General features: G+C 37.0%; 1 protein-coding gene across 1 annotated transcript; it reads right to left on the reverse strand.

The window, feature by feature from the left end:
* Positions 1-2014: 2014 nt before the first annotated feature.
* On the reverse strand, positions 2015-24288 carry ERMARD (ER membrane associated RNA degradation). The gene is made up of 15 exons (XM_070951120.1): positions 24235-24288; positions 22854-22943; positions 22453-22550; positions 21727-21863; positions 19892-20006; positions 17504-17606; positions 15365-15394; positions 14134-14202; positions 12994-13164; positions 11387-11470; positions 10507-10580; positions 6722-6844; positions 5845-6054; positions 5149-5262; positions 2015-2578 (listed from the first exon to the last, which is right to left on the reverse strand). Exons 1-15 carry the CDS (start codon positions 24271-24273, stop codon positions 2374-2376), a joined length of 1662 nt encoding a protein of 553 aa, XP_070807221.1. The 5' UTR covers positions 24274-24288; the 3' UTR covers positions 2015-2373.
* Between the last annotated feature and the right edge of the window lie 39 nt (positions 24289-24327).

Here is a 24327-nt window from a genome sequence, read left to right on the forward strand (position 1 = left end):
AGGGGCCAGGAGAGTGCTACAAGAGGATGCATCTACAGTGTGGGCAAGCAAGGGGGTGCTGCAAGTGCACACATGCTACAGAACGTGGGCAAGTGCTATGAAGTATGCAAGTCCTGAGATATCATATCCTAAAGCACAGCTCCTCGGGAGAGAGTGATGGGAGTGACCTGCAATTTTCCCTGCAGCTTCCCTATGGATTTTGCCTGTGGGAAACTGGCAGGGAAGGTTGCAGATGGCCATCACTATGCTGTGAGACAGTTTCCAAGCATCTGAATTGCAATCATGTGACTCTGGAGATGTTGCAATGAACATCTTTGTTCATCAAAGGACTAATCAAAGAACTGTGATTAGTCACAAGTACCACTTATGGTACTTAAGTACCATCATAACTTTGTATGGTCACAGAATGAGTTGTCATAACTTCATGACTACTACTGTAAGTATTTGATTAGTTCATCTTTGATTAGTTCGTTTCCATTTTATATTAGTAGCTTTCAAGCAGGTGAGAAATCTACATTATAATATCCTGGTGAGTACACTTATATAAAGTAGATATAGTTCCACAATAATTAGATGAAAGAATAATGTAATGCCACGTAAGCTGAGTCTAACTTTTTATACAGTACAAAAATCCAAATGAAAACATTTCATAGATTATGTTTCCCAAAGTGAGAATCTTATGGTAGTCTCCAGTTGTCTCACTCCAATTGGATGTAGCGCCATCAATGTTCTTAGAGTATGTCAATCAAACCAACTATGCCCCCTATCCAGCCTACACTTAACTTGCTAATCAAAGCATCATATCAAAAGCTTTGTTGAAGTCAAGATATATTATATCCACAGCATTCCCACTATTAAAAAGTTACCTGATTAATCAATAAGATTAGAATGAAAACACTTGCTCTTAAAAAAGCCATACAACCTTTAATAAAATATAACAGCATTATTATTGTTAAGGAACAAGTCTTTATGATTAAATAAGTGACTCTATGGTTTCAGTCTCCTAAAAAACTTTATTAGAGTAGAATAACTTAGAACACGAATCAAAGTCATGCTGTAAGGACTCAATTTCTCTAAATGCACATGGACATGAACTATGATAAATATGATTTCATTAAACTTGCTCTTTGAGATTTGACCTTTAAGAGATCAACCCTCGAAGCTCATCGATTCCATCAACATGTATCTCTTGCTCACTCAAGTAGGAAAAAATGACAACACAAGGAACAGCTACACCTGAATCATCCTTGGATTTTGAAACAATTGAAGAATTTGTGGGCTCAGGTATATTTTCTAAACCAGGGAGAAAAAATGAAGAGGGAAAAAAAATTGCTGCAACCAGTTTTGAGGGTTGATGGAACGATTAATGGGAATGATTTGGTTTTTCGCAGAGAAAGAGTCTGTATTATTTGAATGATGGATTCCCAGCATATTTAAGACTAAGAAGAATACATTTGATAGGAGAATGTTTAGTCCTGCACTTTTAATATTCCCTTACTTAAAAAGCTACATTTTTCCCTGAGTCCAATGGAGGTAATATGGTTTCTAACTTTTTACTTTTGTGCTTTTATTTTCCTTTATGTTGTCCATCAGGTTGTAAAAAGGGAGTACATGTTGTCCTACACTGCCACCTTGTGTTTAGTTTCCCAGTAAGAAGTTAACTGACATGCTACTGTAGGCTTTTTTGTTTTTAATGCAGTACAGCTAGTCCTCAACTTACAAGGACATTGAGACCAGAATTTCCATCACTAAGCAATGCAGTCATAAAAGAAGGCTGTGCAAGAGGCACCAGTCAGGAAAGGAATTCCAAAGACTGGTGTAAAAGAATTGTGAGGTGTACTATATTCTATGCACATGCATAGTACGATTCTGACTAGTCAAAATATAATTTATATATTATATAAATGACAATTATATAATATAATGATAATTAAATATTAATTTGAATTCAGAATGAGTTTTGAGAAATAGACAATAATATTTTCAATCTATAATTATAACTCATGTCTCCCAGTTTATTCACCTTAATTGGAGAAAACTTTAAAAAATAATTTACAAATCAGTATATTTTACTAAAACATTTCTATAGTACCATATTTAATATACTTTACTAAAAAATAAAATTATATTTAATAGCAGCTATAATATCGATCTTATTAATGTGATCAAACCTATTCATTTATCCATCAATCCATCCATCAACCAATATACCCATCCACAACAGATAACAGTGGCTTTGCCATAAATTTTATTTTTTTGCTCAGAAAATCTCTTTCATACTCACATCCACACATCATTACTTTGAAGGACATATGCACATAGTTTTTGCAAATGTTGATCTGTATAAATTGGGGAGAAAGGATAACTACCTGTTTAGGTTAAGCCTATAGAATTCTGATGAGGACTAACTACATTCTTTGTTTCAGCCAACTGTACAAGCATCAATTCCCTTCCTAGAAAGGTTCTGATTTTTATCAATGATTTGTGTGTAAGCACTATGGTTTCATCCCATTTATTTTTTTCTGGACTTGTGTAAGTCACCAAGTTCTCAATATACTGCAAAATCAGTTTGAGAAACCTAGGAGGAAAAGCAAAATAAAATTATGTCAATATATTTGATTAAAATTATTTCTAAAACTAAGTCATTTGTAAATCATTTGAGAATGCCCTACCATTATAAAACCTTTATATCATAATAAATTTTTTGCAAGCTTTTAACTCATCTTTGCTTTTGCTGATAGAGTAATGGACATACCCAATGCAATTATTTTAGATATTAAATCAGAAGTCACCCTGATTCATTATGTATTTGATATATAAACCAGCTTTCTATTGAAATGAGTACTACTTACAAAATTAAAACACAATTAAAGTTAAAAAAACAAATTAAATTACTGTACATTAATTGTTAAATACACTGCAGAAGAAATACATCCAAGTAGATTTTATAAACTAGAGAAGTCCAATGCTACTCCACACCTTGGGAGCCATTCAAGAGAATGCTTCTCCTTTGCCAGATAAACCCAAGTTTGACAGACTGAAGAGCATTGTCTGTACAACTTCATTGTCAGATTTATAATGAAGAACTGATCCTTACATAAATCCTAAGCTGTTTGAACACTGAAGGTCAATACCAAAATCTTAAAACTTGCCTGGTAAAGCGACTCATCATCAGTTCAGATCTTTCAATATATATGATGCTTATACCAGAGGTCCCCAACTTGTGGACTGCAGCCCATTACTGGGCTGTAATCTTTTGGCCACTGGATCATGTGAGTGGCTGGCCAGGGCACACACGCATACAGGCGTCTGCCCCTCCCCCCTCCAGGCTGCCAACCCAGAAAGGTTGAGGAACTTTGGCTTATACCACTGCTGCATTTTGTATCACTTGCAAATTTCATTTTCCCAAAATAGCCTCACATCATGAATGTTGCAGTTCTCAAGAGATGTGACTGACTAAAGAACATTGGTAGCTAGGATAATATGCATAACTGACAAATGCGTTCCTTACCACAGGTACAACCTACAGATTCAGCCACAAGAGAACCTAAAGAACGCTCCAAGACTGTTTCTCCTATTTCCCAGACATAGTACATCTACTCAAGACAATTTGTATTCCTAACCCTAAATCAGAGGTGAAATCCAGCAGGTTCTGACAGGTTCTGGAGAACTGGTAGCGGAAATTTTGAGCAGTTCGGAAAACCGGTAGCGAAAATTTTGACTAGTTTGGAGAACCAGCAAATACCACCTCTGGCTGGCCCCAGAGTGGGGTGGGAATGGAGGTTTTGCAATATCTTCCCCCCAGGAGCGGGGAGGGAATGAGGATTTTGCAGTATCCTTTCCCTGGAGTGGGGTGGGAATGGAGATTTTGCAGTATCCTTCCCCTGCCATGCCCACCAAGCCACACCCACAGAACCGATAGTAAAAAAAATTGGATTTCACCACTGCCCTAGATCCAGTTTTTTATTTACTAACAACTCTCCTCATCTGGATTTGTTATTTTTCTTTAAAAAGTTCTTATTAATAGACAAGGCTGTTAACTGATTCCTTGGAGCTGTATGATAAATAACAATAGATCTCGGCATAGTAATGGCATCGTAAACCTCCCATAGAAGCTACATGTGGGTGTTGAAGTCCATGGTGGCGTAAGACAAAACCCTATGGAACCACAGATCAAAAAAATAAGCAACCTGTACTACACAGGCTGTATGCAAACATGAGACCAGATGATTAATTATAATAGGACCTTGATCACTATACAGAATGTGAAATCCTTAGTTACCCCTAACTGAACAAACTTTACATGGACAATGAAATCCTGTGGGACAAAAACCCTAAGATACTCCACCAACATCATGTCTTAGATCAACTCTATTACTTCAGGTAAGCAAAATATTACATCACCAGTATTCTTACATTGTCCCAGGCACCCTAATTCAGTAGCCTACACACAACAGACGCCATATCTGGTTGGCAGGAATGAATTCCTACATAGCATTAACACTCTGCTCCACTTCCCTGCTGTCTAACGTAAGTCTGCAGTGAATGAATGTTCCCTCTTCTTTCTGTTATCCAATCCTAAAAAGGAACAAATATTGGATGTTTCTCAATCTGGGCAACCTTGTGATATATGGACTTCAGCTCCCAGAATTCCCCATTCAACATAGTCAATGCTAAGCATGATGGGTGCTAAAGTCCCCTTATCTTACTATTGGCTAGATTGGAAAATGCTGACATATCTTGTAAAATAATTGACTTGGCAGTACGTTTAGCTAAAAGAACTATCGCTGCTTTCTTAATCTGCAAATGGAAAATGTGATCAATTAGCAGTTTGCACTCCTCCCTTTCAAATAGTCAATTTGCAGTTTCTCACTGTATCTTCCCCTGCTGATTAAAATATATGTCGGACTGCAGTTTTAAATAATAAGTGCCAAGTTCAAATACTACATAAAAAACTGTGACAGCATTGCATTTTTACCATTTTGTAGTTTTAAAAATACCATGATTGATGTTCAGAGACATAATTCTTTTAAACTATAATGATATAAGAATGCAAAGAATTGTAAATTACTGGGAATTATAGTTTAGATGATTATTGATGAAAAAAATCTAACTCTAGACTATTCTGCAAAAAAAGAATATACTCACTTTAAGTACTGTTGACATTCAAAAGTATTTTTTCTGCAAATCATATGAATGTTCACTAGCTCCATGGTAATCAAGATTAAAACTAGTTGCAAAACTGGGGACAGAAGTTTGATACTGGAAGGGAAAAAAGCAAGTAATTAAATATACATCTAAAAACATACACTAAAATAATATTACATGGACCCAAAATAATAAAGTGAGGAAGGGCATCTGGAAAACATATAGTATAAAAGAGGGAGAAGTTCAATGAATACTAATTAACTGGAATATCCCCTTATTTTTTAATAATATTTTAATTAGCTTCTCTTATTAAGCTTACATTCTGTTCCAAATTATCACAAACTTTACCATTTATTAAACCTATATCCCATTTTTCCTCCTAAGAATTTAAGGCATTATTCCTAAGAAAATCAGATTGAAATTTGTTTACCAGCTGAAGACCAGTCAGCATCAGCTGAGTGAACCCAAATTTCCCTAGCTCTATGCTGATATTCTAGCTACATTAACATACTGCTAAATCTCACTCATTTCAATGAGAACCTTTCATGACAACTAATGATATTAACTTTGGAAGGATCAGATCAGTATTATAAATATATGGTTCTGTACAATATTGAAATTACTTTCTTAGATAGTTTATTTTAAAACCACCTTCTATTAAAATTCTCATTCTCTTAAAAGTAAGATACTTCCCACCTTCTTCTCATGCGTAGAAAGTTAAGTCGTTGGCGCGACCTCAGTGACTTATTTATCCACTGTTCGTATCTGGTTTCACAAACTGAAATGACTTGACGTGACACATAATGGCAATGGGTGCTTATCTGGCGAAGCACCACAATTGTTTCCAGGATAATTCGTGGAGAGAAAAGGGTATGAATGTGCTTGCTACAAAGTTCAGTCAGCAACCTGAACAGAACAAATGGTTGCACTAAAATTAGTTATTACTTATGGGAAATATCATGCTTTCTATTAATGTACACAAAGTTATGATTACTTCCATATTAAGTAAATATTTTTCCGTATGTCTCTAGTGTAACTATAAGGAATTTGGAAGTTTATTTCCATTTTTGTTAAATGCAGCTTCTAATGTCATTCAAATCCAAACTGCATTAATTCGATTACAGGTAAGCCAACTCCAGGCACAGAGCTGATGAGAAGCAAAATGTCTTCAAAGAAAAACCAGAAAGTCCACTTGCCTCTTGAAAAAGCACCTTTGGGACCTGGATGAATGAGAATCTCCATAGACAACTCCAGGCACACTTTATAAAAAAATGCATGCTAAACAACATGATGGCTGCATTCATATATCACATTAATTTATCCGTGGTTTATTGAATAAGCCAGAACCGACTCAATTTCCACAACAGAATACGAAAGTTGACATTATGATTTAAAAACAAAATGGTTGGAATCATCTATCATGCAGAACTAAAATGTTATTTGGTCCAGTAAATATCCGAATGTTATATTATGATTTTTAACATAAATGAATCTCCAAAGGATGGTAAAGCATCAATAGAATAAAATGTGTTCTCATATTTGAAAAAGGCCCAGAATATCTTATAAAACTTACTTCTCGGTTAGCAGATTGTTTACAGGATCACCTAATAGTGTAACATTCACAGACAAATAGGGCTGCAGTTGAGACAAAATATCACTGATCATAAGAATACAGGGGGCAGTATCTTTTCCTGACCTAAAAACAAAAATAAGTTGTTACAATACAAACTCACCCAAGACTTAGTTTTCTGTAAGACACACATAAGTATTCATTTTACTACGATAAACACTTTACATTCCAACAATCCCCATTTCTTATACTGAAAACTGAGCAGAAATATTGCACTGTGAAGGCTGCACTGAGCCTTTGAACTGTACATAAAATACTTGAATGAAACTGAACAAAATTTAAATTAGAATAGAATAGAATAGAATAGAATAGAATAGAATAGAATAGAATAGAATTCTTTATTGGCCAAGTGTGATTGGACACAGAAGGAATTTGTCTTGGTGCATACGCTCTCACTGTACATAAAAGAAAAGATACATTCGTCAAGAATCATAAGGTACAACACTTAATGATAGTCATAGGGAAACAGTCAATATAAATCTTAAGGATACCAGCAACAAGGTTAGATTTAAATTAGATTTAAGTTTTGATTTACATTGAAAGAAAGAAAGCTCATTAATATAATTCCTCTCCAAATTTGCATTTAATCTTATTTATCTTTGGTCACAATAAAATCTACAGTTTGATAATATTTTCTTTCATGTGCTGTGGAATGCAGCCAAGGGTTTCAGTGCCTTATACACACCTCAGACTGTTCACCTACAACATGATAAAGTACTGGTCAGTCCCCGCCTGGGACAGTGCGGCCGCCGGGGCCTTGGACCGCGTCATGCCTTTGCGGCCTCTGACCAGGCACCGAACTCACCTAGCTCCTTGGTTCTCTGAGGAGCTGAGGGAGATGAAGTGCTGGAAAAGACGCCTGGAGAGCGGTTGGAGGACCAGCCGTTCCGAATCTGACCGAACACTGGTGAGGTCTCATATTAAGACCTACCTAGTGACGATAAAAGCGGCAAAATCTAGCTATTTTTCCGCTCTTATTGCGTCATCAGATAATCGCACAGCTGCCCTGTTTATGGTGACCCGCTCCCTCCTCCATCTGGGAGCGTAGGATGACCCCTTGCAGGGTCGAGCTGAGGATTTTGTGCAGTATCTGTAGGATAAAATCGCTCAGATTCGGGAAGGTCTGGCCTCTGACTGGGTAAGTCTGGACGGGATGATTGAGGCAAGTCTTGAGAGTGTTATCTGGGAGGAGTTTGATCCTGTGGCTCCCGAGGACGTGGACAGGATTCTTGGACGGCTGAACGTGACCACATGTTTATTGGACCCGTGTCCCTCCTGGTTGGTGCTGGTTTCCCGGGAGGTTACACGAGGCTGGCTCCAGAGAATTATTAACGCTTCTTTGAGTGAGGGTGTCCTGCCGGCCGCTTTGAAAGAAGCGGTGGTGAGGCCCCTCCTCGAGAAGCCCTCTCTGGATCCGGCTGTTTTGGCTAACTATCGTCCAGTGTCCAACCTTCGTTTTATTGCGAAGGTTGTTGAGAGTGTGGTGGCGCGGCAGCTGCCACAGTACCTGGATGAAGCTGTCTATCTAGATCCGCTCCAGTCTGGCTTCAGGCCTGGGCACAGCACGGAAACGGCATTGGTTGCGTTGGTGGATGATCTCTGGAGATCTCGGGATATTGCTCCTCTATCCTGGTCCTATTAGATCTCTCAGCGGCTTTTGATACCATCGACCACGGTATCATGTTGCGCCGATTGGAGGGGTTGGGGGTGGGGGGCACCGTTTTGCGGTGGTTCTCCTCCTACCCCTCTGACTGCTCGCAATCTGTGTTGACAGGGGGATAGCGGTCGACCCTGAGGCGCCTTGTTTGTGGGGTGCCGCAAGGGTCGGTCCTCTCGCCCCTTCTGTTCAACATTTATGTAAAGCCGCTGGGTGAGATCATCCGTGGCTTTGGGGTGGAGTTCCATCAGTACGCTGATGACACCCAGCTGTACATCTCCACCCCAGACCACCCTAACGATGCCCTTGAAGTGATGTCCTGGTGCCTGGAGGCCGTGTGGGCCTGGATGGGGAGAAACAGGCTCCGACTCAACCCTTCCAAGACCGAGTGGCTGTGGCTTCCGGCGTCCCAATATAGCCAGCTGGTACCATTGCTGGTTACTGGGGGCGAATCACTGGCCCCCACGGAGAGGGCTCGCAACTTGGGCATCCTCCTGGATGCACGGCTGTCTTTAGAAGAGCATATGACGGCCGTGGCCAGGGGGCTTTTTATCAGGTCCGCCTGATACGTCAGTTGCGTCCCTTTCTGGATCGGGACTCCCTACGCACGGTCACTCAGGCACTCGTCACTTCCCGCCTGGACTACTGCAATGCTCTCTACATGGGGCTCCCCTTGGGGTGCACCCGGAGGCTCCAGCTGGTCCAGAATGCGGCCGCCCGGGGGATTATGGGAGCGACGGGGCACTCCCATGTGACACCTCTCCTGCGCGAGCTGCACTGGCTCCCGGTGGTCTTCCGGTCTTCAAGGTGTTGGGGACCACCTTTAAAGCGCTCCATGGCTTAGGGCCGGGGTATCTACGAGACCGCCTTCTGCCACCAATAGCCTCCCACCAGCCAGTACGCTCGCACAGAGAGGGCCTCCTCAGGATGCCGTCTGCCAGACAATGTCGGCTGACGACCCCCAGGGGGAGAGCCTTCTCTGTGGCAGCACCCACCCTCTGGAACGACCTACCCCCAGAGATACGCATGATACCAGACCTCCGGACTTTTCGTCGGGCCCTGAAAACCCATTTATTCCATCTAGCCGGGCTGGCTTGATCCCATCCCTTCGGTTTTAATTTGAAATTGGTTTTAACTGGGTTGTTTTAATTTGTGGGCCGAAATTATTTAATTACCTTTTAAACTGTTTTTTAAATTTTGTATGCTCTGTTTTATCTCGGCTGTTCACCGCCCTGAGTCCTGCTGGAGAAGGGCGGTATAAAAATCAAATCAAATAAATAAAATAAATAAATAAATAAAGAGAAGAATTGTTCCCTTAAAAATGTTATTTCCAGAGAATTTGTCTGACCATTGGTATGTATCCCTTACAAAATAAAAGGGATTTAGTCCTTTAGTCCTCTCTCCTTCTGTGTATGTGCATTGTGCTTGGCATCTAACTGAAACGTGTATTTCTCCCAGGGTGATATTTATTGATTTTAAAATAGCCTTCAACTCAGTTTCTAGAGAATGACTGTAGTCCAAATTGGAGTTATCTAGTGGCAGACGCTTATAGCATTGATATTAACACCTACATCTGACAAAAATGCTAGCAAATGCCATTGTTCTGAAAGGCTCAGAACACTAATTTGTCCTTTCTTGAGGGGCGGAAATACTGATACAGAGGTCAATATGCTAGGGGAATGGATCTCAAATCCAATGCTCTACCTGCAACCTTCCCTGCTGGCTTTCCCATTGATTTTCTGGGGAAGAAGGCTGAGAAGATTGCAAATGGTGATCACATGAGTGAAGGGCACTTTGCAACCAGTCATAAATTTCAACAGGTTGCCAAAGCCCTAAATGTGGTCATATCATGGGGAGGTGGGGACGAGGACGACCGATAGGCACCATTTTACAATGGATGGAAGTGTTTTACAGGCCATAAAGACCTGTTTTGAGGATGTTGAGTCCATTGTGACTAGTGATGATCATTAATGCAATTATCAAAAAAAATAATAATAAAAAAAAATCATCATCTATTTCTTTCAATCCCGTGATTATGACTCCAAGAAGGGAAGAAGGAAAAAGGTATTACCCTGAAATTTCTTGCTCTTCAGACCCCATAGGAAAATCTGGCCAAGTGGTAATACTTTTTATGCAGTTCAGTATCTAAAAAGAAAAACAAAAATTATAGAAAAATCTAACTATTCTACTTTCATTAAACCAAATGATTCAAGATACTCCCATGGTCTCAAACATGTTGTGTTGCAGGGCCTCAAAATCAGCAAAGATGTAACCAAAGCCATATTTAGAATAAACTAGAAGCTTTTGTAATTGCTTGTTCTAACTTCTGTCTTCTCTCACTAAGAGTGTTCTCTGAGTGCAGATCAATAACCACCACAGCATTTTTCAGTGCTGGGTTTTGTTGCGTTTAATAGGACATGTGGGAAGGTTTTCCCAATAGTTTCCTATCTTTCATCACTGCAATCAAAATATTTCCTCTTGAATGTTCAGGATCCATGCCACTGCACAGCTTTGCTAATAATTTTTTAACACATCTTCTGAAATGAAACTCACAAACAATATAAATCTACACCTGATTAATTTCTGTGGCTGTCTATAATTTTCAATAAAACCTCAGGTGCTGTCAAACATTCACTTAACATGCTGGACTAGTACTGATGATGTCAACCTAGTTTGGATAATGAAACGTCTGCAAGAAAACAACCAAGGTCAGAGAGCACTAAGGACCATTCATGCTGGGCTTTTTTATATTTGCAAATCTCACACTTTCATCGACATGATTTAAAGCCAATATTAATTAATATGGCTATTCAATTTAATAATATTAAATTTATTTTAATTGAATATTAAATTTAATTCAATTTATAAATTTTATTATTTTATTCAATTTAAAGCTGCTGGTATAAATTCAATATACAACAGCAACAATGGGAAAAATGACTACTACATACCTGTTTCTTAAGCTGAGTTATTGGATGAAACTTGGTACAGTAATTATTTGCACAGGTCATTAACGGTTTTAAGGATTCGTGTTCCTGGTTTAAAGACATGTTAAAGTAAATGATAAAATACAAAGAGATTTCAATCTTATTTCAAGCATTTTCGCAAATAAATTTCTGCTGAAATTAAGGGCAATGCACTGAAATGATTTTACCTGTTTATTGCAAAATAAAAGTACCAAAATACCCCCACCCACCCCAGTTGTGCAATTGTTTGTTGAAACAATCCTTGAAAAGATAGAGATGAGAATTTTAAAAAATAAAAGACAATGTATTATGAACTAGTGAATGAATGTGATGGAAGCTGTAATGATTTGCAAGAATAGAAAGGTGTTTATTTTTTTTTTTTTTTTTTTTTTTTAATTTGATTTATATGCCGCCCTTCTCCGGAGACTCAGGGCGGCTTACAATGCTTTAAGCAATAGCCTTCATTCTTTTGTATATTTTATACAAAGTCAGCTTATTGCCCCCACAAACTGGGTCCTCATTTCACCTACCTTAGAAAGGATGGAAGGCTGAGTCAACCTTGAGCCTTGGAGAGATTCGAACCAGCAGAAATTGCAGGCAGCTGTGTTAATAACAGGGTGCACTAAACCCTTGTACTATCAAGGCTCTTTATATAGTGAATAGTGTTGATTTAAACTAGCTATGTTTACTTTTTTTATTTTTTGCCTTAAATTTCTTTTGAGTATTACTTTCTACTCTTTCTCTGAACTTTACACATCATTGCTCATTCTCAAATGTAACAGCAGAGTGGTATATGCATATAAAATCTTTCCTTTTCTTTTTCTTTTTTTTGGCTTATTATGTCATACTCCTTTTCTCACTTTGCATAACACTGCTAACCTTGAAAGAGAATAGTGTGATGAATATTAAATATTACATACATATGCATACCTGATCTGAGAACATCTCTGAATTCTAAAAAAATAAATAAATAAGCTAATAAGGATAATAGAAAACTAGGAAGGGGAACAAAGGTAGTCTCGTTGCCTCCCTCTTTAAAAATCCATATACAAAGACAAATAACTGAATTTCCTTCTGGCTTTATTCCTCTATTTTACATTAAATGATATCCAGGAGAGAAATTTCCCCTTCAGAAATAACTTTTCAGGGAATGTGACAAACACGCGGCCATCTAAAAAGTAGGACTAACAGGTAGGCCACTTGGTTGCTCTGTCTCCATAAAGAGAGATTTACAATGCTATGCCATATGGAACAGGGAGACAATATACTCTAAATACAAAAACATTTGAATTTGAAAGCTACAACAGCATAATTTTAATGTACAAGTAGTCCTCAATTTACGACCACAATTGAGCCCAAAATTTATGTTGGTCAGTGAGAAATTTATTAAGTGAGTTTTGTCGACTTTTCTTGCCACATGTTAAGTGAATCCCAATGTAAATCACGGGACCATGGGGATGCTGCAATTGTCATAAGTGTAAAAAATGGTCATAAGTCACTGTTTTCAGTGTCGTTGTAACTTTGAACAGTCACTAAATGAACTGTTGTAAGATGAGGACTACCTGTATTTTAAAATTTGGCATGTTCCTTACCTTAATGAAAGACAAGCCATCCCATGAAAATCTGCAGAGGAGTGTAATAGAAAACGAAAGCATGGAATTTGCTATTTCTCTTGGGAAGCCATTTAAGTTGATTTCTCCATGGCTCAGATGGTCTCTAACACGTGGGCCTTCTTGATGGTTCAAAAAATCCCAAAGAAATTCCTGCCAAAATGTGCCAAGAAGATTATTATTTTTTCTTATCATCACTTGATCTACTGCAAATATTCTGGTTGTTTACAATCATGCATCAAAGAAAACTTTGGGAGAAGTCAAAACCCAACCCAAGAAAGCAACCCTTATTTGCCATTTTTTGCAATAGCTGGAAAGAAACTATTTAAATCATTTTTCTTCTTTGATAATGAAAACTGAATGCCAAATTCCGTATATGTGTAGCATTCTCACATGGCCATTACTGGACTTTTTAAAAAAATGGTAGCCTAATAAGGTAATATTTAAAAGCCTGAATACTGCATATGAATACAGAAATCTACCGTATTTTTCGGAGTATAAGACGCACCAGAGTATAACACGCAGCTTAGTTTTTGGGGAGGAAAATAGGAAAAAAAAAAATCTGCCTACCAGATACCAGGTATTCATCTGGCTAGTGTCCTTAGTCTGGTCAGCTTCAGCACATTAGTTTGCTGGTTTTTTATCCACTGCTTGGGGATAAAAAACAGCTTCTAAGGCACAGCTGAGAGGAAGCAGCAATGAGAAAAGCAGGCAAAGCACGGGGAGATCGCTTCACTCGGCTAGCGCCTCATTAAAGCACGAGAAGAAGCAGGCAAAGCTGGGAAGATCACTTTACTCGCTAGCACCTTGTTAGGGCTGAAAAAAAGCTTCGAAAAAGCTACATTTGGAGTATAAGACGCACCCAAATTTTCAGTCTCTTTTAGGGAGGGGAAAGGTGCGAATTATACTCTGAAAAATACGGTATGTAGCTTCCCGTCTTCCAAGTAAGACTGACCAAAGATAACACTACATTATACACTGAAATTATAAAAATGCCTTTTTAGATCTATAAAGCCAACTAGGCTTATTGTCAGAAACATGTATAGAGCATGAATCTGTGAACCTAGAAGCATTCAGCATTCCCAACTGAAACAAGAAAACCCCAAAACTTAATTACGTTACCATTGCTGATTCACCAAGGACTATGGGGAGCTGATTTATTTCTTCATTATTCAACTGTTTTGCTAATATCTACATAGGAAAAATAAGGGATGTGAAATATATTTAAAAATTAATGAAGCAGGTTTTGATTTAATAAGAGCAGAGGCTTGTAATGGAACTCTAGGAACTTATTTAAGGAAAATCAGGCAGAATTGACAATGTTCTTGCCATTGCAACATTTGCTCGTATTTTTGCCATATCTTTCTTGCAAACATTAGACTCTTCTAGGACTTGACAATGCAAAATCATACATCCAAGTCTCATCCTAACAAAATGGTCAAGGGACAATGTATATGTTGATATTTCACTTTATAGTTGGCTTCTGCTTAGAACAATATGGTTTATAACATTTCAAGAGGCATATTCCAACATATGGAACAATACATGGCATGCATCTCCTTCTTGGTGGAATGTAGGTTGGAGCATGTTGGTTAAATAAGAACCTAGATTACACTGAAGAGGTTGAACAGATTTGCAGATAATGTGGGATGGGCAGCACATAAATTTAATAAATATATAGAAATTGGTCAAATTAATAGACTCTAAAGAAAATAGTAATCTAGTACAGCCTTTATATGGGACTACAAAAATATACTTCTCCAGCAAGCACTGCATTTCCTTCCAAGTTAAGATGAGCAAGGAGTAACATACTGCATTCTAGACCATAAATATTCAGTATCCAATCTTTAATTGGATATTAAACCTGATTATTCTAACTACTGAATATTATTGATTAGGAACAGTGGTGGGTTGCCCCCGGTTCGCACCGGTTCTATAGAACCGGTAGTAAAACTGGCGGGAGGCTCCGCCCACTGACCCCAACATCATCAAAATGCTTCTGCACTTGCGCACGAGCGAAGCGAGTGCGTGCGGCCCCATTGCAAACCGGTAGTAAAGGTAAGTAGAACCCACCCCTGATTAGGAACTAATTTGGGCCTATCAAAGAAGGGACACATTATTGTAATTGTTGTATGATTTTTCTCTCAATTTATGGAATGGTTTCTACCTTTCCTCTTATAAGAAACACAGACTGTTGTAGTAATATAAAGCTTAATAATCCCAGGAATATATTTAAAAAGTCTTCACTGAACATTCCATACTGTAATTTTAGCTAATTTTAGCATGCCAAGTTTAAAAGAATAATTAACTAGCACTTTATCAAATAGTTCAAAGAATTTTATAAGGAACTTACTTCATCAAAAGTGGTATACAGAGAAGATGACTAGAATATAATGAAAGAAAAATATTACTATTTGTAACATTTCATTTCCAGAATAAAACATACTTTATATATAATTGGAAATAATATTTGTACAAAGGCTAGAATGTGGTCACGCATTTCTATACAGCTTTCTGACATTAAGTAATAAAAAGAGTTTTGTTCACTACCTTGACTTACTTGTAAAAGTAATAAAGGCGGGATAAAAAACTAAATAATAATAATATAAGAGCCGTGCTGCATAGAAATACTGTACCAATAACAAATAAGTTTTTTTCTGGGAACAACGCAACAGTCTGCATAATATTGAAAGTAGTTGCTAGCTTCTCCTTTCTCTCTAAGACGATGCAGAGAAACAGAATCTATATTCACCAGGTCACTACTCCATCTCAAATATGCTAAAGCTGCAATGCTGTGGGTTCTTTAGGACTGTAAAACTGTTTGAAAATTTCTTCACCAAAGACAAAACTCTAAATTGGAGAAAAATGAAGATTGAGATTCCAACTCCCAGTTCTTATGGAATCTTTTCAGCCCTATTACTCTAGAACAGTATTTCTGAATCTTGGCAACTTCCTGATATGCAAACTTCCTTACCTAAAAATCCCAAGTCAACATGGTGATTGTGAAGTCCATGCCCTGAAAGTTTTCAAAGCTGGAAAACACTGCTGTAGAGTAATACATGGGTAGATCTGGGAATATTCTGTTTGTACATTGTCAGAGGTTGGAATCCTATACATCTTGAGGTTCTAAGACAGGGGTGTCAAACTTGTCACGTGACATATCTCAACTTCCCCCCTCTTCGTTAAACTAGGGGTAGGCGTGGCCAGTATGATGCATCTGGCCTGTGAGTTTGACACCCCTGTTCTAAGATGTCTACAGGATGGGAAGAAAGAGAATCATGCCACTCCACATGGATTTCTTTCATCCTGTTACTGGAGAGATGGAAGCAGTAGCAGCAATTAAAAAAGAGAGGGGATGTTTTAAAAATGCCTCCTTTGTTTTTATTATGACTTTTGGGCTTTATACTGGCTGAGTTTTTAATTTATTGTGGGGTCCAAAATTGTTTTCTGGACTGCGCTTATCTGCAGTGATGATTCTCCACCTATATTCTACCCTGAGTATAATAAATAAATACCGGTTATAATAAATAAAAAACCTATTGTATTATGAGCTTGGAACAAACAACCACATTCATTTTTAATGGATTGTATTCCAATTGACCAAAACTTGAAATGTTTTCAGCATTCTGCCCTAAGGAACAATATGAATGTGAAATAGTCTATGGACCCTCTTTTATTTGTCCATGATGGATTTTATACAAATCTCAACTTGCAGCAAGAAAGCAGCAAAGTTGATAATAAACTGTTTTAGGTATAAAGGCAAGGTGCATAAAGTACCTATTTATTTATTTGTGCCTTTGAGATGGTGCTTATTTTTGGCAACTGCCTGGATATGTCCTTGTAGTTTTCTTGGTAAGATTTCTGAAGTGGCTTGCCATTGCCTGCTTCATAGGCTTGAGAGAGAATGACTGGCCCAAGGTTCAGCTTTCAGCAAAACTTATGTTAAAATAGGATACTAAAGCCCTGCAGGGAGGCAGAATAATGTACTATAAATTATGATTTAAGATATTTGTTTGTAAATGAAGAGTAACTCAAAATTATTTCTTTTGCACATTGTGAGGCACTACACTAGAATTAGTGAGCTCAGAAAGACTGCAAAAAGGGGGAAACATGCAATTTCAACATTAATTTCTGTATGTTAAAATGTGTCTCAGCAATGAGCCACATTTTACACTTGACTGAGCAGTTAAGAAGAACAATAATTGAACAGATTCAAATTACATTCATGTACAGATTGATGAGAGAAAATGTCTCAAGTGCCAGTAGGCATATTTTTACTGGGTAAAAACACAATGTGTTACATAAATTCCTTTGTCAAAGGGGATTACAGAGCAAAGACCTATAGATAACTTAAGCAGTTTAAATAATGGTATCAATATAAAAGCATTCACTATAAAATAAAGACTAATCTGAAATATAGTGTACATAATTTTCAACAAATTCCACTGTTTTTAAAAAAACATATGGATAACAATAGATAAAAATTGATTACCTCAGCTGTCATTAGTCTGCTTGGACATTTATTAACTGCTGTGAAGAGTACTCTAAGCCCACCTTCCAGCTGAGGAAGTAGCAAAATGACACTATCTGCATACCTGAAAGAAATATTATTGCAAGACTCAGCTACAGTATACTTTGCTCTTACTTTATGCAGAAAAATGGTTTTAACTATTCAGATGCTATAACCTGTGAAAATAGGGAATCTTACTATGCTTGGAGCATACTGTTAGTTAGTCAGGCAATGGGGAAGTCCTTAGATTCTAATGTAAATTAAGGGTCAACAGACTTGCTGGTCATTTTATGGGAAAAGAACCATCTTCTTCAGTTGTTTCTATGGGTTGATACTTATATCCTTTCATTGTTCCTTTCATTCCAAGGAACAATACATACATGCATACATACACAAACAACAGTAGCTTATGGAATGCGGAATGGGACAACTTACCAATTGGCCATGGCTGAGTTGCCGTGGCTGATTCACCAAGGGGCAACTTGCTGCAGGACAAGTTCTGGCCCACTTGCTGTGGCTGACTATCCCAGGAAAATGCTATAATGGGTCTCGTCCCAGCTGACTCGCTATGGTCAACTTGCCATGGGATAAGCCCCAGTCAACTTGCCACAGCTGACTCACCCCAGGATAAGGGTATAATGGGTCTCGGCCCAGTCAACACAATGTGGCCAGCTCAATGCAGGACAACTTACTGCAGCCAACTCGCCTCAGGACTACTTCCTGTGGGAAAAGCCCCAGCCAACTTGCTGCAGCCAACTCGCCCCGGGACAACGATATAATGGGTATGCAACTCTGAACAAAAGCTCCAGCAGGCATCTCTTCTGAAAATAACTATGAATCTCCAACATACACTAATCACAGATCATTCAAGCTGCAAAAAAAAGAAGGTGGTTTTTACACAGATCAAAATATAAACAAATAGCCAAATTATCTGAAAATTAATAATATTTGGACTGGGGGCTGTGGGCCATTATACAGCTCTCTTAATTTGGTTTTCTTTTTGAAAATAACACTAGTGAATGAACACTGCAGTTATCCTATAAAAAGGAAGACATTGCCACTTCTTTTTTGCCTAATTAACAGTGCTAGCCATGATTATGCCTTTCGTTTTGATGTTCCATGGAACATTTTAATTATATTGATACAAACACTTTCGTTGTGATTGGGATATATACATTATGAAGATAAAAGGGCTGAACTTAATGAAGATGGATTGCCAATAAAGACTGAAAACAAGGAGAGAGAGAGGGGGGGGGGAATGAAAATATGGCCTAATGGAATATTGGTAAGGAAAAGCATTCAATAAATATTGAATATTTATTAATATTGGAAGTTAAATATTTCCAAACTACTGTTGATCAAATGCAGATAGTAGTAGCATGTATCAAACTGGACGGATTTCAGCAGAAGCATTTGTGATCTGAAGGAGGTTTAGAAGAAAGAGCTATAGTAGTAGGTTAGAAACACCCTATCCATTTTTCCTAATAAAAGCATTTTTATGGTCAATTAAAATGTATGTCAAATAACCACTCCTGGAGTGAAACTCAACTGCCAACTTAATTGGATTCCATGCATGAGGATAAAGTTGAGAAATCATTTTGCCTATCCCAACCAGAAACTAATTAAAGGAGGCCCTGTCGTGACTTGATAATCTCTACTCTCTTAATATCCAATCACTTTTTCTTTCCTTAATTTGATAAGTATCTTGAAGTCTGCTGGCTTTCATTCCAAGGAACAATACATACATGCATGCATACACAATGCACCGCAACCCGTATTGGACTAGTTCCTGGTGATGCATTACTTTGTTGTGATCAGAACTTCCTTTGTAGATGGGCAGAGAATATCCTCCCACTTTCATAAGCAAATTAGAAAATTGAACATTTATATTGTTTTGATACAGCATATTTTCAGGGAAATGCTCTCTCTCGTCATCACACTGATCCTCTTGCTTGATTATGGTTGCCTTTGTTACTTGTTGATTCAAATATACCTAATAGTGTTTTTAATATTTAGGGGAATGAATGTATCATCTCCTCTGCTGATATTCAACAAAAGATGCAGGGATGGGGGAATAAAAGCTTCCTCCTGTTGTGTTAAATAGGTAGTTATTCCACACTGAATTGTCCCACGGCAAGTTATCCCATGTTGAATTGACCGTGGAAAGTTGTCCTGCATCAAGTCAGCTAAGGAAAATTGGTCAGGACAAGTTGTCCTAGACCATATGGAAACTTTTGCCAAAGATTGCAAGAAATGACAACTTATGGGCAATACTTAAATGACCTCTAATAAATTATGCCCTGTACTTTAATTGCATTAAACCACTTTTCAACTACTTAAAAAAAGATTAAAATACATTAATGTTGTTACCTTGCCTCTTGGAACGAAGTTATTGCAGCAATCCAAAAAGGTATCATAATCTTTAATATAATATTGGATTTTGTTACTAGTTCTTCAGCCAATGACAAGAGTTCTTGATTCAGCTCTATAAACCAGAAGAGAGGAACTTGCATTGAAATTGAACTTTTGTTGCATTATTAAAAAAAAATTATTGTAGAGAAAAATTATAATCAAAATCTATTAAGACAATCTTCAAATAATGCTCAAATAATGCTTGTAAGATTTAACTGCCAAGTCTAGTGCATCTTTATTGATTTTTTACATTTTCCGAGAAGATTTTGCAAAGCATTCTACATTGTGAAGCTTTTTATCCTTATTTTACCCCTCTTCCTCACAAAAGATGTTCTCAGAGGCTGAACAGTATCCATTTTCAGATTTACAATCTAAAAAATATGACTCAAAAGCAAAATGGGCTGAAAGCAAGGATAAAAAGAAAATTTAGATACCAGTTACCGATAAAGATCACAGATACCAATTCTATTGTACTGATCATGAATAGCAACAATGAAGTGGTATTTTAATTATTCTTTATGCAACAGATTTAGGCAAGAGAACTAAACAAACACATTTAAGCCTCTCACACCCATTGTTTGGAAAAGCCTGACCTAAGATTGGAGTTTTTATTTTTCTAGCTCTTTTAGATAAACTTGTGGCTTCAAAAAGTTTGGGAACCTACAATAATGTCATTCCTGTGTCTGAAATGTCACTTGTTTTATTCTTCTTTTATGCATTTTATGTTACATTGTATATTTTTAATAATTCAAACAATTCTGAATTCAAAACAGCTCAGTCCAACTTGAAAATCTTCCAAACTGACTAATGCAGCCAGCTTTGCATTTGAAGCAATTGATACACATTTGATAGGGGTTACTTCGAATGCAAATTGTTCAACTCCAAATGCTTTACGTGCTTCTAAAATCTATTACATTTAAACATACCTCTAAAAAATGCTCTGTGAATACAGGTAGTCCTTGACTTACAACCATGACTGAGCCCAAAATTTATGCAGCTAATTGAGAAATTTGTTAAGTGAGTTTTGCCCCATTTTATGACTTTTCGTGTCACATTTGTTAAGCAAATCACTGCAGTTGTTAAGTTAGTAACACGGTTGTTAAGTGAATCTGGCTTCCCCATTGACTTTGCTTGTCAGAAGATCGCAAAAAGGGATCACAAGACTCCAGAACACGGCAATCGTTACATATATGAATCAGTTGTCAAGTACCTAAATGTAAATCATATGACTGTAGAGATGCTGCAATGGTCATAGTCACTTTTTTCAGTATTGTTGTAACTTCAAATGGTCACTAAACAGGCTGTTGCTAGTTGAGGACTACCTGTATATCAGCCATTTATTTTCAAATGCACAGACTCAACAGGTGTTGTAGCTTTTCTTCACAATTTAGTGTTATCCAGTAATTTCCAACTGGCCTGATCTACATGAGAAAACATTTGAGAACTCTTCAGTCCCCATTTGGAAGCAGATTTGGTAAGATGGCTGGCTATCTTCCTGTTGTATCTGTAAGTCCGACAAACCCATTCCTCACCTGAAGAACGTATAGAATTGGCCATAGATGATATCTATATGCACATACTCACCAGAACTAAATAAATTAACGCACTTTTTAATGTTCTTTGTACCTAGAACATAAGCTTTAACTCCAGGAAACTACATTTGCATAAATGTTCCAATTTCTAAGCCTAGCTAAAATTGAAACCGAAATAACTTCAATAAGTATATATATATATATATATTTCAAGATGGTAGCTATGCATCATCTTCAACAGTAAACCATTAAAACAAATACCTGGAAATATATGTAGCTCTTTCATGTGAGTAAAAGATACATAGGGTCGATGAATTAAAGCAGAGTGAGCCTGAAGGCAGTAATTATTAAGCAGTTGCCCCAATCCAGCTGTTAAAAAAAGTAGCATGGAGAAATATCTATGGAAAATAAGATATACAATGCAGTAGAAAATATAATATACATCAATCTTTCTCAAAGAATAAAATTCAAATAAATATTCAAATTTGAATATTTATGAGTATAGAAGAAAGTACTCATAAAAAATATGCAAAAGTATGAAGGCTATTGCTTAACGCATTGTAAGCCGCCCTGAGTCTTCGGAGAAGGGCGGCATATAAATCAAATAAAAAAAAAAATTCCATGTTTCTCAGAAAAGAAGACCCTGTCTTATATTTTTTTGAACCCTGAAATAAGTGCTTGGCCTTATTGCCATGTGCTCAAAGCCCGATTGGGCTTATTATCAGGGGATGTCTTATTTTGGGGGAAACAGGGTAAATTACAATTGGCAAAGAATAAAATTCAAATAAATATGCAAACATCTTGAAACAGAAGAAAGTATTCATAAAAATATAAATTACAATAATTCACAGTTAATTCCTGGCATGTCATTTAGATGTGAATAGTCTATCCCTTTCTAAATGAATACATCTTCCTTCAATTTTTGTTCAATTATGTTTCTAACTCTGTTGCAACTGGAACAAAAGAATCATAATTAATTTTACTTACTTGACAGAAATCTCTTTAGCTGATACAAATCCGTGCCACAAAATATTACGAAGATTTAGACTATCTGGAGAGCCAATGAACACCTTCAGAACATCCATCTAATTTGAACAAAAAGTAAACAGTGCAAAACAATATATTGTTCATATACTTTTCCATAAACAAATGAACCAAACAAATTTCCTATCCTGTAAAACCTCTATAAAACCTGACTCACTAGATGCCAACTTCCAATCTTTGTTTAAATATCCCCTATCCCATTCTTATTCAATATTTACTAATAGCCCTGTTGTATTAATATTGTTCAAAGTAAGCCATTGAGTAAAAAATAGTTTATTTAAATAAATGTAAATATACTTAATATTTAAACATTTTTAATCTGAAATTAAAAATCTAACACTCACCACTGGTTGCCCAACGATAGAAACAAGTTCCTGAGATGCGAGCAAATCTCTTAGAAGAAAAGGACAATCTTTCCCAATTAGTAAGAATACCTAGAATACAATATATTTCACTCTGAATATTTGTCCTTTGCAGTCAATGTATTTGTTAAAAGCATCATATCAAATTCCTCTTTTATGTTTAAAACAATTTGAAACAAAGCAACACAGAAACATAATGACATTGAAACTTTAATTATTTCATCCAAGCAAAGAAGTATGAAGCAATTTCATATTAGTTCTTGGATCATCAAAGCATTACAAAGTGTGTCTGTTTGGATTTTTGAAAGAGGACACATCCAAAGATAGCCCAAATCAGGAATCCATAAGCATGGATATAAGCTAAGTGATACTATTAATAAGTCTTTTTGGCTGAAATGATTTGAAGCAATTGGGGAAGTTGTCCAACAATCTTTATGAATTCACTTGGTTTATTGTCTTATGAATTCTAAATGCTCACGCTCCGTTCAGTCACTCCGACTCCACACGGATGCAAGGGATTACTGTTACTGGATTGTTAAATGGAGGGGGAGGGAATTGTTTTATGAATGCTATGACTGTCTTGCTGTCTTTACTTCCAAATGTATGTGAACTGAAGGACTGTAGAAAACTCATTCAGTTCATATTATAGGACATTGGGTTTATCATACACCAGAAAACTAAAATGGATTCTTCATTGTTATTACTGATATTAAAAATGCTCTAGCTAAAAACTGCCGCAAAAACAAAATTTGACAAATACAAAAATGATAGCTAAGTTAGTTGTAGAAACCCAGCAGAGGTTTAATTAAAAGATTTCTCCTTTTTGATTTCCCTGCTTAATGGCCTAAAGCTTCCACAGACACTGTAATGAATGTGCACTGTAATGTAAAACACACCTAGCCTAGGATAAGTCCCACTGAGATTAATGCAATTAGGTTGTCAAGTAAATATGTCTATGAACTGTTATTTATTAAAACCTGGCTGACTTTGCTTAGCTTTTCCATAAATGTATTGTAGGAGTATTTATGGGTGAATGTTGTATTAGTCATACAGAATACAGTGCTTTGGATCAAAATGTTAATATTAGAAGATTTATGACTCCAAGAGAGGTTTCAAATTCTACATATCCAACAGAGTGAGAAAATTCTCTAAAGCAAGTAATCAGCCTTTTTCTCAAGTCCAGTCTATCAGCAAACATGTATAAAGCCAACCATTCTCAGTGCTTGGGCAGAGAAACCAGCTGGTAATTATACTGAATCTGTGACCTTTTAATTAGTAAAGGAAGTGAAACACTTATTTCTTGAGTGTAAAAAAGAATCTCATTGACTTCAGGTTTGACATATTCCAAAATTTTAGCACTTACATCACCCAAGGCTCGTTCCAAACATGATGTAAGCTTCATTAAACTGAGTGCAACTGCTGCACCATGTGGATTCTTTATGGTATCAAACATTTC

The sequence above is a fragment of the Pituophis catenifer genome, unplaced genomic scaffold (assembly GCF_029215685.1).
Source record: "Pituophis catenifer annectens isolate HBS135680 unplaced genomic scaffold, rPitCat1.0.hap2 SCAF_1, whole genome shotgun sequence".
Lineage (NCBI taxonomy): Eukaryota > Metazoa > Chordata > Lepidosauria > Squamata > Colubridae > Pituophis > Pituophis catenifer.